Source organism: Clytia hemisphaerica, unplaced genomic scaffold, assembly GCF_902728285.1.
Source record: "Clytia hemisphaerica strain Z4C2 unplaced genomic scaffold, Clytia hemisphaerica genome assembly, whole genome shotgun sequence".
NCBI classification, from domain to species: domain Eukaryota; kingdom Metazoa; phylum Cnidaria; class Hydrozoa; order Leptothecata; family Clytiidae; genus Clytia; species Clytia hemisphaerica.
Genome location: NW_027103835.1, coordinates 442,952 through 456,001, shown reverse-complemented (window position 1 = coordinate 456,001; position 13,050 = coordinate 442,952). Strand labels below are relative to the sequence as shown.

The window sequence follows — 13,050 nt, the reverse complement described above, 5'->3', positions numbered from 1 at the left end:
GCATTACCGGACTTTACGTGTTCAGTGTTCGTAAAGTCTGGTGCATTGACAGGGTCATACAAAACTTTATAGAACCAGTTTCAGAAACAAAAAAAGTATTTGATTTTCAGAAGAGAAAAAAACACATTCAACATTAATTACACATTTTGACACATTGTTTGATTTTTATAGTTCTTGAATGGACTTTAAAACAAGGGTTGCCCTTTGTGTTTTTTGTGTTGTAGAAGAAGTATGTCTATAAAGTCATATAAATTCAAGCAATGTTTATTAAACAATACAAACTTAACCGACTAAATAAACAAAACAACACAACACAGCAAGAAGCAAAACATTATTTTTTACAAAACAAAAGTAACAAAAGAGAAAAACAAACAAAGTTTTACCTCTCACTAATATTTTCTGTACATCAACGTTGTTTTTGTTATTTTTGTTATCGACCACACTTGTTATTGAGAACTTCATTCACTCTTTTCTTTTAGTTTCTGTTTAGAAAAATATCTTGGTGAGATCGTGGTGTTTTACTCTTTCTAAAGAGAGACCATTTCCTACACACAAATTATGCAAATGAGTTGAACGTTTTCGTTAATTATGTTAAATTCTTTCAGCATTATCAGAAGCTCGTGAAAGCGTCAATCTAAACTTAGCAGAAGCAGATAAAATCAATCAATCACTCCCACCCCGGGCGGAACAAGCTTTCCCGCCAAATCAGCCATCTTGCCCTGTCTTGCTCCACAACATTCTCTAACAATCCCATGACCCTGGGTGATTCTAGAGTATTTCCCGCGGTGTTTTTGGCTCGATTTAATTTCAATTTGCCTCGAAACCTGAAAAGAGAGGCTTGGATAATCAAGTCAAAATGGCGGTGGTAAACAACAGAAGAACTTCGCGCACGTGTTGTACTGACAGTCAGAAGTAGAAGAGTAGAAGAGAAAATTTTACACTTTCAACCAGGTAATTATCCACCTTATTGCTTACACTTCTTTTGCAGTTTCATGCTATTAAAGGGCAGAAGTAAGAAAAATCAATTATCTTGTCCTGCATCGACTCTTTATATACAGTTATGTCATGTGCGGGTCAAAAAAGCAAAAACATTCTTTTGGCCCAAAATTTAGGATTTTGGCCTCTGAATCAGTAGCGTGGTGGCAGGGGGCCAGGGCCCCCAGCGGAGCCCTTTTGAGAAGGGGCGCCCGAAAATAAGGGACGCCAAGAGGGATTTTTCAGGCGCCCATATCGAAAGATTGACAAATGAAAAAACAAAAATGGCGCTCCTCATCACCTCAAAAACTCAAAATTTTCTGGCTCGCTTCGCTCGCACACTCCCTTTTTTGTGTTCATAATGACCTATAGAGAGGGGCGCCAAAATCAAAAAATCTTTAAAAAGGGCGCCATATTTGCCTTGGCCACCCCAGAGAAATTTTCCCACCACGCTACTGCTCTGAATATCTAGCCCAAACACGCCATAGATAAGTTCATGTTCGGGACCTTTTCAAGTTCAAAATAGCCAACTGACCCGAAAAAATTTGGGCCATAAAATGGATTGTCTCTTAAGTTGTTTTAGGTTATCTGAAATGTGACGTTTTAGAGATGAAATGGTATTACACAATACCAATTTGACTTCATAAATTAGTGTGGTGGAAACACTAAGTACTGACTCAAAAAAATTGTCGCATGATAACATGATAGTAGATAACTCCGTTTAATACCGTGAGTGGTCCTAAATCCGACAGCCCTGCCTAAATCCGATGGGGTCTTTCAAAGATACAAACTAAAATAAAAACAAACCTTGCGCTGTGACGCAATGAAGATACCAAAGTGTCAACTAAACTGAGAGATTTGATACACTGAACCAATTGAAGCAAAACATTAATTGCTTCTTAAACAAAACATAATTTTTTATTACAAAATTGTTAACGTTTTAAAACACAAGCAACGGATTCAGAATAATAGAGGTAATTATTTTTACAACTCACACTTTTTTATGGAAATATTTTCTCTCTCTTTTTCTCTTCACTTCATTTTCCCGCGCTTTTTCTATAAAGTTTACAGACTACACACATTTTGTCGAGACACACTTTTTCGTAGGAGAAAAATACTTTGCTTGCTCATTCATATTTATTTTATTTATAGGAATCAGTTGAGATGATAAAGCCCCACAAACCAATCTCAAGAAGTAGTACTTGATATGATGCAGATAAATACAAAAGGATACAATTAAATGACCGCAAATAACGTTTATAAATAACGTTTTAGCCATTTGGATCTTTATAAAGGAGACAGGGTATAAGAATAACTGTTTAAGATATTTGCACATGTGTTCTTATAATTAAATCAAAGTCATAATAGAGAGAGCAGTAAAAGGAAGAAAAACTAGATAAAGATAATAAACTTTTGCTTTGTACTTATGTTGCGGCAGCAAACTTATGAACCACAGTAAATTACTCGTTCTCGTCTGATAAACTGATATCTTTCAAGAAAGGCTAAAATAAAAGTACAAAAACTGAATTTAGAAAAATATACTTGAAACAAAATAGAAAAATACAAAGACTATGTGAGTGTGTGTAAACTAAGTCAAGAATATAGAAGGCTAGGGCTAAGGCTAAATGAATATGTATGCAAAATAATTTAATAGCTATGCACAAGCACAAATGAAGTCAAAAATATATTAAGTATAAATAAATAAATACTTACTAAGCAAGATGTGTAAATATGCTAGGAAGCCAGCATGTATCAAGGTGTGTTACCATAAAATCAAAACATAATTTTTGTCCAACTTTGAACTAGTGAATTTCACTTTATTCACCACTTGATGTCTTTACTTGACAACATTTGTAACACAACTGATCATCAAAGCTCTTTTATACATCTCTCATTCCTATTCCTAATTATAAACCAATTATAAACCAATTATATGTAAACAATAGACAAAAGAAAATATAAAGAAGTGTGCATGTCTATACACTAGAGGCATGACACATCAAATAATAAGGCTGAATTTATACTATAAGCTATAACTTAAGGCCCCAGACAGACAAGAGAACTGACAAAAAGTGTAAAACACAGAACTCACACAAAATACCTCAAAACAAAGAAATATCCTGAAAGGAGCCAAAATCAACAAAACTGTGCCTCAGCTGTAACATCTGGCTCCCCTCAAGATGTGCTGAAAACATCTTGAAAAATAAAAACAAACAAAAAATGTCAAAAAAAAACAAACAAAAAATCCCACAAAAGTCTACACTGAAAGACTCAAATATTTTATTTGTTTTTTAAAATATACTAAAAATATCATGGCTCCCTCGGCTGGGAATACAACAATCAATCAAACCATTAATCACATTCAACCAATACCACAAGTTTGTTCACTGGGCGAACATATTCAGTTTTATTAAGTCTAATAGTAACAGATCGAACAACACCATCATCACTTTCATGTGCTCTCGTAACGACAGCTCGTTTCCATTCGTTTCGATAGGAATCATCTTTAAGAAGGACAACATCACCTTCTTTCATGTTTCGTTTCGAGTTGGTCCACTTGGAACGACTTTGAAGATGACTAAGGAACTCCTTTCTCCATTTCGACCAGAATTCGTTAGAAAGATGCTGGACTCGCCGCCAGCGTCGGCGACAGTAGATGTCTGCACGTTGGAATACTCCAGGTGGCGGTGAAATAACATTGGATTTCATGGTTAACAGGTTGATAGGGGACAATATGTTGGGACATTCTGGGTCAGCAAGTCCATCAGTTGTGAGGGGTCGAGAATTGATGATTCCCTCAACTTCAACTAAGAATGTACGAAATGACTCATCATTCAACGAATGACCATGGGTTAACATTAAACCATTCAAAATTGCTCGTGCTGACCGAATGAGACGTTCCCACACACCGCCAAAGTTACTTCCATATGGCGGGTTATGGATCCAATTGATGACGAAATCTGTCCCATAACGAAGGAGGTTGTCTTTGATTTTATCTGTATCCATTTCTTGGAGGGCTTTCTGCAATTCGTTGTTAGCACCAACAAAGTTTGTGCCATTATCACAGCGGATGGTACGAACTGAACCACGACGACAAATGAAACGTCTCAAGCAGAGGAGGAAAGAATCAGTATCCATTGAACATACGCTTTCGAAGTGAACAGCTCTGCTGTTGAGACATGTGAAAATGATGCCATAACGCTTGAGGTCTGAACGACGTTCACGAATTATAAATGGTCCAAACATATCAAGACCACAATACGTGAATGGAGGTGAAGGTTCCAATCGATCCTTTGGAAGATCAGCCATCTTTGGTGTTGAGCTTTTTCCTCGAAGGATACGACATTGAACACATTTCATAAGGATGTATCGAACGAGGGAGTTCCCATTGATAATCCAAAAACCACACCTTCGTGCTTCATGAAGAGTTGAGGTGCGTCCAGCATGATGTAAGTTCTGATGTAGATGCTCGATGATGAGGTTGGTGGTTATACATTTCCTTGGGAGAATAATTGGATGCTTACTTTCAAATGGTATATCAGCATTGCGGATACGTCCACCAACTCGAAGAAGATTGTTGCTGTCAAGAAATGGTGACAAATTAATCAATTGGCTGCTCTTCTTCAGGGAATTCATTTGATTGGATTCCAATGTTGCAATTTCTTCTTGGTATGCTCTGCACTGAGCAAGTCGAATTATGACACGTTCTGCTCGTTCAAGGTCTTCTACCATGATGATTAATTTGGGTAACTTCAACTTGTAACGCCAGTTGAGCATGGTTGCAACGATTCGTTTCATCTTGTGCCACTTTGATGTATGTTGTTCCAAGGTTGATAGGATGTGCTCTGCTATGGTCATCACAGCATTGCATTTAATTCTTTTGACTTCTTTGTCATCGTTTTCAATTTTCAATTTGGTTGGTTGTACTGGCCATTCTTCAATTGGCTTGTAGAGGAACTCTGGTCCATGGATCCAACGTTTGTCTTTTGCTGTGTTGTTGAACTTCAATCCTCTTGTGGTGTCGTCTGAAGGATTTTCCTTGGATGGTACGTAAAGCCATTGATCAAGTGCACTATTTTCTCGGATGAACTTGATACGATTGGAAACAAATAAATGAAAACGTTTAACCTCATTGCTGATGTATGCCAGCACAACTTGTGAATCTGTCCAAAAGTATTCGTTTGTGATGAGGATATCCAGCTCGTTATGGAGTGAGTTTGAAATCTTTACTGATAATACTGCAGCTGTTAATTCTAATCGTGGAATGGTTGGTCGTTTTGGAGGGGCAACTCTTGATTTGGACATTACCAACTTGATGGATATGTTTCCAGTAGTGTTGATAAGTCTGATGTATGATGCTTGGCCATATGCATCACAAGACGCATCTGAGAAATGGTGTAGTGATGAATCGATAATCTGGCCAAATCCACTTGGATGGAAGCATCGGTCGATGATAACTTTTTCCAGCAGTTTGATTTCCTTCTTCCACTGTTCCCACTGTTGACTTTGCATTGGCGACAGTGGATCATCCCAACCCTTCTCCACGCAGATCTGCTGGAGAAGCTTCTTTCCTTCAAGTAGATAGGGTGAAACGATACCAAGTGGGTCATAAATGGAGCTAATGGTTGACAGGACTCCTCTTCTGGTTGCTGGTCTTTCCTTCAGTTCGATTTTGAAGAAAAATTTGTCAGATTCTGGATCCCAGTTCATTCCAAGTGCACGTTCCTCTGGGATGGGATTTGATGACATATCCAAATTCTTCAGGCGTTTTGACTTCTCTTCCTCTGGGATGGTTGCTAGGACATTTCGATCATTTGAATGGAATTTCGTTAATCTAAATCCACCAGCATTTGACATGTTGACAATGTTTGGAATTGTGACGATAGCTTCTTGGGTGCTTGGAAACGACTTTAACATGTCGTCAACATAGAAATTACGAATCAGGGTGTTAGAAGCGTCTTCGCCAAATTGATCTTTGTACAACTTGGCAGTTTCTCGTAGTGCATAATTGGCACAGCTGGGTGAAGATGTTGCTCCTTGAAGATGGACACACATTTGATAATCGACAAGTTCGTTTGATAAGTCACAATCTGGCCAGCCAACAAAACGAAGATAGTCGTGATATTCCTCTTCAACACGCACTTGGTGAAACATTGTCTCTATGTCTGCCATCACTGCAATTGGTCCTTGGCGAAATCTTGTCAAAACACCAATCAGCTGGTTCGTCATGTCTGGTCCTTGAAGTAACTCTTTGTTGAGACAGTAATTGTGACATTCTGCACTGCAGTCAAAGACGATTCTGACTTTGTCCGGCTTTTTAGGGTGGTACACAGCAAAGTGAGGAATGTACCAGGTTCGGTTTGGTGTTGGAGCCTTATCTGAAATTTTGACATGTCCTCTGTCAATGAGTGATTTCATGAAGTTGGTGTAATCGTCTAACAGCTTGGGATTGTTGATCATCTTTTTCTTGAACCAATAGGCTCGTTGTAGGACCTGTGAGCGGTTGTTTGGGACGATCTTGTCTGGATTACGTAATGGAAGAGGCAAGTGGAATCTGTTGTTGATATGTTTGCCTGAGCTCACGATCTTTAGAAATCTTTCATCGTCGATGGATAAACCCATTCGGTTGGCTACTTCATGAAAATCAAGATTGTACATAGCGAGCATACCTTCTCTGATGGATACATCTTTGATGGTCTCCTTGAAGTTGAAGTAATGACTTGAATCTTCGGACTTCACGTTTACCCGATTGCAACTGATCTGGCGTTGATAGGTTTGACTTCCCATTGGGCCAGTGACGCACCAACCCAGTTTTGTTTTGGTTGCATAAGGACCACCATCTTGACTTCGAATGACGCACAAGGGTTCCAATGCACGAGGACAATTTGATCCAATGAGAATACCAACGTTCGAATTTCTTCTATCAGGTGGTAGATGCTGAAGGATTGGATGTAGGTACTTCCAGGATGCCAACTTTGAAGCTGTTGGCACATCATCAGGCTCAACTGGTATGGCAGAACGACTGTATGACTTTGGCAAGTGGATGATGACATTGTTGCTTTCAATTGGTGAGACTTTCAGACCAGTGATTGATTTGCAAGCTTGATAGGATTTGCCATTGACTGTTTGGATTTCCAAGCACGTGTTTGATCCTTTGATGCCAAGCTCTTTGATGAGTTCATCACTGACAAATGTTCCTTGTGACCCATTGTCCAGAAGAGCAAGCGTTGTAACTGATTTATTGGTACATCGGGGTGATTGACTTTCACCATAACAATACAGAGACCAACATCGTTTGATTGGTTGACAAATGCAGATGTCACAGGAGGTGAGGGTCTAACGTCTGGTTGTGGTCTGACTTCTGGTCGTGGTCTGACTTCAGGGGTTTGTTGATCGTCATTTGAAGATGGCTTGTCTTGATGAAGGCATGTTGGATGTGGTTGGTTGCATACAGTGCATCTCTTTGGCTTCTTGCAGGTCTTGCCCAAGTGAGAATCGGTAACTGGTTCGAGACAACGGAAGCACAAACGACTCTTGAATACAAGGTTCTTTTTCTCTGAAGGATTAAGCTTGTTGAATTTGAAGCACTTCTCGAGGACGTGATTTTTCTTTCCACAGCAGACGCAAACAACTTCTTTGGTTCCGGTACCAAATGATCTTGCCCTCGGATTACGCTTTGGTGGATCTCGGTTGTTGTCCTTGTATGCCTCAGAGATTGCATCTCTGGAAAAAAGGGGTCGCTGATGATTTCGGTTTCTTCATGGAATCGTTTGATGAAGTCTGTGATGGTTGCTTCCCTCTTCTTTTCTTTGCGAATTTGATATGCTTTACGACCCCATCTGTCTTGAAGGTATGATGGAAGCTTGGATTGCAATAATTGGAGCAGTTCGATACTTCCATCTGATTCTCGTCCAATTGCACGCATGGATGATGGTACTTGATGAGGAAGTTTTCAAAACTGATGAAGGATGCAACATCATTGGGTTTCAACTTCTTCCAAGATGTCAGTTGTCTTCTGTATTCAGCATTGACAATGTAAGGATTACCATATCTTTCAGTCAGTAAGTCCTTAGCACGTTGGTAGCACTCACTTGATGGGAGGTATATGCAGGATTCGACAAGCTCCTTGGCGGCTCCATCAACATGACTCATCAAGTGTTGTAGTCTGGTCTTCCCATCAGGTACTTTCTTTTCGACAGCCTCTTCAAATGATGTGATGAAAAATGGAAAATCCATGGCGTTTCCACTGAATCTTTCAATGACGACATTAGGAGCCCGCATCTCATTGACGATTGATGCAAGATCTTGTGATGAGGTTGATGACTTCACTTCAGTGCGATTCGGTATGGTGAACAAGGTCTTTTGTTCGGATGGCGAGGGATGCACTTGGCTGATGTTATGGACAGTTGATGTCACTAATGTTGCTGGATCCCAACCGTATGTGTTTGGATGAGATGATTGTAATGTAGCTTTAGGTACTGTGGAACTGTAAACCATTTGAGGTGCTGGTGGTTGAGTGGACGACAACACTTCAGAGTTTGACGGTATCGGATAAGTCGGACCGTTTGGGTAAGCAAAGTCTTGGTTGTGATAGATTGAAGACATTATACCTGTCGTTGGTATGAAGGGCAATGGTGAATTATTGATGGTTTGAGGGTCGGTAGTACTTGGCAGGATCGGAGGATCATCTTCTTCTGGGATTGGGCTGTCTTGTGGTATTTGATTGACGTACGTTCTAATGAACGAGAATTGGTTCTGCTTTGGTAGATTTTTGAGAGCTTCGTCCATACCACCTTGGTCATCAGATTCTAGCCCAGATTCATAGGCTTGGAGTCGAGCTCGAGACTTTGCGATCTTTGCCTCTCGCTGTAGTTGTCATATTTCAAGTTTCTTCTTGTCAAGATTTTGTTGATATTCATTGTCGACCGTGAGTGCTGCTAACCTGGCGCGTTCATCGGCAGCTTTGGCTGATAGGGAAGATTTACTTGACTTGGATGATCTGGATTTACTTTTGGAAGATCTTGATTTGGATTTGGTGGATTCAGCTCTTCTTGAGTGCGTCCACTGCTTGAATAGCTCACTAATGGCTGTTACTTCTTCCTCTACTTTGAATGCATCTTTAATGAATGATGGTTTGTCCTCTTCAGAAAGAAGAACTTCACACTTTCCATGCGAAACTTGAAATCTACGATACAAGTCCAAAAACAAATCGTGTTCTCCTGATGCTCTATCGATATTATATTCTTCACTGTTGATAATGGTATCGATAACGTTCAATTGAGTGTATAGGTGACCTCTATCATCTTTGCGTTGTGATAGAAGCTTCTGTAAATGAAGTGCTTGACCTTTCTCAGTCATCTTGATTAGCCTTCCTTTGCTTGAAAACATGCGACGGGCCTTCCAACATACGATCTTGCTTACTGTTGCGGCAGCAAACTTATGAACCACAGTAAATTACTCGTTCTCGTCCGATAAACTGATATCTTTCAAGAAAGGCTAAAATAAAAGTACAAAACTGAATTTAGAAAAATATACTTGAAACAATAGAAAAATACAAAGACTATGTGAGTGTGTGTAAACTAAGTCAAGAATACAGAAGGCTAGGCCTAAGGCTAAATGAATATGTATGCAAAATAATTTAATAGCTATGCACAAGCACAAATGAAGTCAAAAATATATTAAGTATAAATAAATAAATACTTACTAAGCAAGATGTGTAAATATGCTAGGAAGCCAGCATGTATCAAGGTGTGTTACCATAAAATCAAAACATAATTTTTGTCCAACTTTGAACTAGTGAATTTCACTTTATTCACCACTTGATGTCTTTACTTGACAACATTTGTAACACAACTGATCATGTAACATCAAAGCTCTTTTATACATCTCTCATTCCTATTCCTAATTATAAACCAATTATAAACCAATTATATGTAAACAATAGACAAAAGAAAATATAAAGAAGTGTGCATGTCTATACACTAGAGGCATGACACATCAAATAAATAAGGCTGAATTTATACTATAAGCTATAACATAAGGCCCCAGACAGACAAGAGAAATGACAAAAAATGTAAAACACAGAACTCACACAAAATACCTCAAAACAAAGAAATATCCTGAAAGGAGCCAAAATCAACAAAACTGTGCCTCAGCTGTAACAATAGAGTCTGTTAATTAAAAAGTTGTATTTATTTTATGTTAATTTCTAAAGTTCTGAGCCTTAGCTACTTGTTTCCGTCTCGGGCGGAGTAGACCATGCAAGATTTTGAATTGAAATTAAAATGGAAAAGGTCTTTTGAACTGCTGAGCTTGTCTTAAATTTTTAGAATGAATGAATTTGTACCACTTTTCTTGAAGCCATGATATGTGCATTTTTCTTCATATTGTTAAACGATAAATGTTCCACCAAAGGACTAATCTGATCTTCTTGTATCGCCAAATCCAGAAATTTTGCCACTTTGCGAATGACACCAGCTAAATCTTTCTGCATATCTTCGTAAAAGACTATTAGAAGATTGTCATCATTACGGTGCTGCCAATAACTCAACACACTCTTATAGAATGGTCCGAAATTGATTCCTTTATCATTCGTCATCATGTCAGCAACCGTTTGTAGATCACCTTTGTAATTGAAATATGTTCTGTAGTGGTTTACTAATGATTGGCAAACGTCACGTGGGTTTCGTATGACGTAAACGATCTGTAAATCAAGAGTTAAAGTCAGCGCAAACTGGTCCAACATTTTATCTAACATTGGAAAAAATGTTGAATGAAATGTTTGGTGAAAAACTAAAAACTTTCGAAAGAGTCTTCGATTTTGTCGCAAATGTTGGATCAAATGTTTGATGGCGAACATTCTTTTTCTTCTTTTTCCGTTTTTCTTTATTTTACATTGACACAAAGCGGTCTGACATTTTTCTTTTGAAAAATGACATGTTGGATGGAATGATGGAGCGGTTCGCCCAGGCCTTGTAAACACTCTTCTTTTTTTATAAGAACAATGACGAAGCTCAAAATAACCGAAAATAAGAATAATTTACGAACAAAACCTTTAGGGTCAAAATAGGGAAAATATGATAAAAGCTCCAAATATTCCTACATTTTTTTGCCCTGGTAGAGGATTAGAACAGTAGTTTAAGGCCCAAACTGCCAGAAAAATGAGAACAGCCTAGCGTCAAGTTCAAGAAAGAAATGGTCTGGTTGTCATTCGAAGTAATCCGGTAAGATTACCGAAAGTTTACGGATACATCACTAGGAGTGATAATTTTATAAGCTTAAAGTGAAATTTAGCTCCCTGTTCTAACTACCGCCCACCCGCTCTTTCCCGCCCATCCTTAGCTTAAGTCGCAGACCTCTGCAAATCCGTAAGAATGAGGGAGCATGAATTTTTTAGTGGATGAAGAATGGGCGGGAATGGTTGGGAATGGGCGGATGGGCGGTAGTTAGAACAGGGAGCTAAACTTCACTTCGATTATATAAAATTATCTCTCGTAGTGATGTATTCGAGCCCATACTTACCTTGACTTTCTTTTGATGAATTTGTTTTGGCAATGTGATTTGAATGTCCTTGGTTGTGGAGTTTTAGCGACCGTTTCCAACCAAGTTGAACCTTCTTCAGTAGTTGATACCAGGCTTAAGTGAAAGTCAGAGTTTGGATTTTAGAATGTAGATTACCGGAACTTAAAGAAATAACTGATTATTTGGTTATATAACCCTTTTATATATCAAGTTTTTCGGGGGCTGTTATTATCAAAGGGAAGGGTTTTTTCCAACATTCTTACCATAGTTTTTATCTAGAGATGCAATGGACACAGAACCTAGCACAAATTATCTTCTATTATTATGGGAACTAATGGAAAGTTTCTTGGGCTGGCCACTTTCGATACAGTCGCTGCAAAAATTAATCCTACTGCCAGGAGTTGGGGATCCAAAATTTCACTTTTTGAAAAATTAATTTAAAAATGATGATTAAGCATAGAAATTTCCAAATAAGGTCATTTTTGGACCCCCTCAAACTCCTCTGAAAAGATCGCCCATACAACAACAGATTCTTACTCTAAAAATGGTACTCTTTCCACCAAGGCATCTTTTGTGTTCGATGTTAGATTGATATCATTTCGAAGACGCCATACGAGTTCTTGCATCCATCTTGTACCTTTAAAAGAAAAAGATGTCGAAGAACGGTTCAAATTGTGATTATTTTCTTTGCTGTGAGTCTTGTCGGTCTCTTCATTTCAAATTTTCAAAAAAAAAGAAAACTGAAGAAGCCCATTTTGCCTTACCTTTACTCATTTTAAGCTTGGATAAAGATATTAGTATTGGTCAGGTGGCAACTGAACCTAATAATGTTATTTTAGAGCAATTTTAACTGTGAATTGCCAGTTATCCCCCAGCACGCCTTATATCACTTTTGCTTAAGTATATATGACATGTTAAATTTTGGTTGAATTTAGATTCAAACCTAAGAACACCGTAAGAATATTTAAGGATGATTCTCTCCAAAAAGTTAAGAATGTCCATGATGAAATGAAAAACACCATTCTCATAAAAAAGTTTGTCGTAGTTTAATTGTGGGTGTTTGAAAATAACAATTACTTACCGGCTTTAGGATGTGTAACTACAAAAACATCGTCTTCAAAGACCTCAAAATTTTGTAAACCCTCATGGAATTTTGGGTACCTCGCCGTAGATATCATACCATAGGGAAGAATTTCACACAAGTGTGTTCCAAAAAAGAAATTGTCCATTTCGTTCTGAAAATTTACGACACTTTCTTCTTGAATTGCATGGGCTGAAATTTCGCAATTTTTCGTTTCCATCTTCGCAAAATATAAATCAGAATAAGCAATAGCTATCGTCCACCTCTAGGCAAAACGCACTGTCGAATATTTTTAGATATCCGATAGCAAAATATCTCTTCTGTAACAGCGAGCATAAAGAAAATAGTTTTTTGATCAAATAATTATTTAAATGTCACATAAAACTGATAAAAAGTGTTTTTTAACAAAAGAGAGAGGAAGTTCGTTTGTAATTAAAGATTAAAAAACAATGAAATTGACATCCTTAAAACAA

The 13,050-nt window shown here is 38.1% G+C and overlaps 2 protein-coding genes and 1 long non-coding RNA gene across 3 annotated transcripts; all 3 read right to left on the bottom strand.

Annotated features, from left to right (window-relative positions):
• Positions 1-2,448: 2,448 nt before the first annotated feature.
• On the bottom strand, positions 2,449-8,763 carry LOC136807056 (uncharacterized). The gene is made up of 4 exons (XM_067063624.1): positions 7,913-8,763; positions 7,256-7,698; positions 2,689-7,208; positions 2,449-2,477 (listed from the first exon to the last, which is right to left on the bottom strand). The coding sequence occupies exons 1-3, from the start codon at positions 8,761-8,763 to the stop codon at positions 3,328-3,330; spliced, it is 5,175 nt and encodes a 1,724-aa protein (XP_066919725.1). The 3' UTR covers positions 2,449-2,477; positions 2,689-3,327.
• Positions 8,764-9,429: 666 nt separating this feature from the next.
• LOC136807035 (uncharacterized) lies at positions 9,430-10,004 on the bottom strand. Its single transcript, XR_010846635.1, has 2 exons — positions 9,680-10,004; positions 9,430-9,471 (listed from the first exon to the last, which is right to left on the bottom strand). It is a non-coding gene; the product is annotated as an uncharacterized lncRNA (long non-coding RNA).
• A 296-nt stretch (positions 10,005-10,300) lies between these two features.
• LOC136807055 (luciferin sulfotransferase-like) lies at positions 10,301-12,896 on the bottom strand. Its single transcript, XM_067063623.1, has 4 exons — positions 12,578-12,896; positions 12,034-12,133; positions 11,497-11,610; positions 10,301-10,961 (listed from the first exon to the last, which is right to left on the bottom strand). The coding sequence occupies exons 1-4, from the start codon at positions 12,795-12,797 to the stop codon at positions 10,301-10,303; spliced, it is 1,095 nt and encodes a 364-aa protein (XP_066919724.1). The 5' UTR covers positions 12,798-12,896.
• Positions 12,897-13,050: the final 154 nt, after the last annotated feature.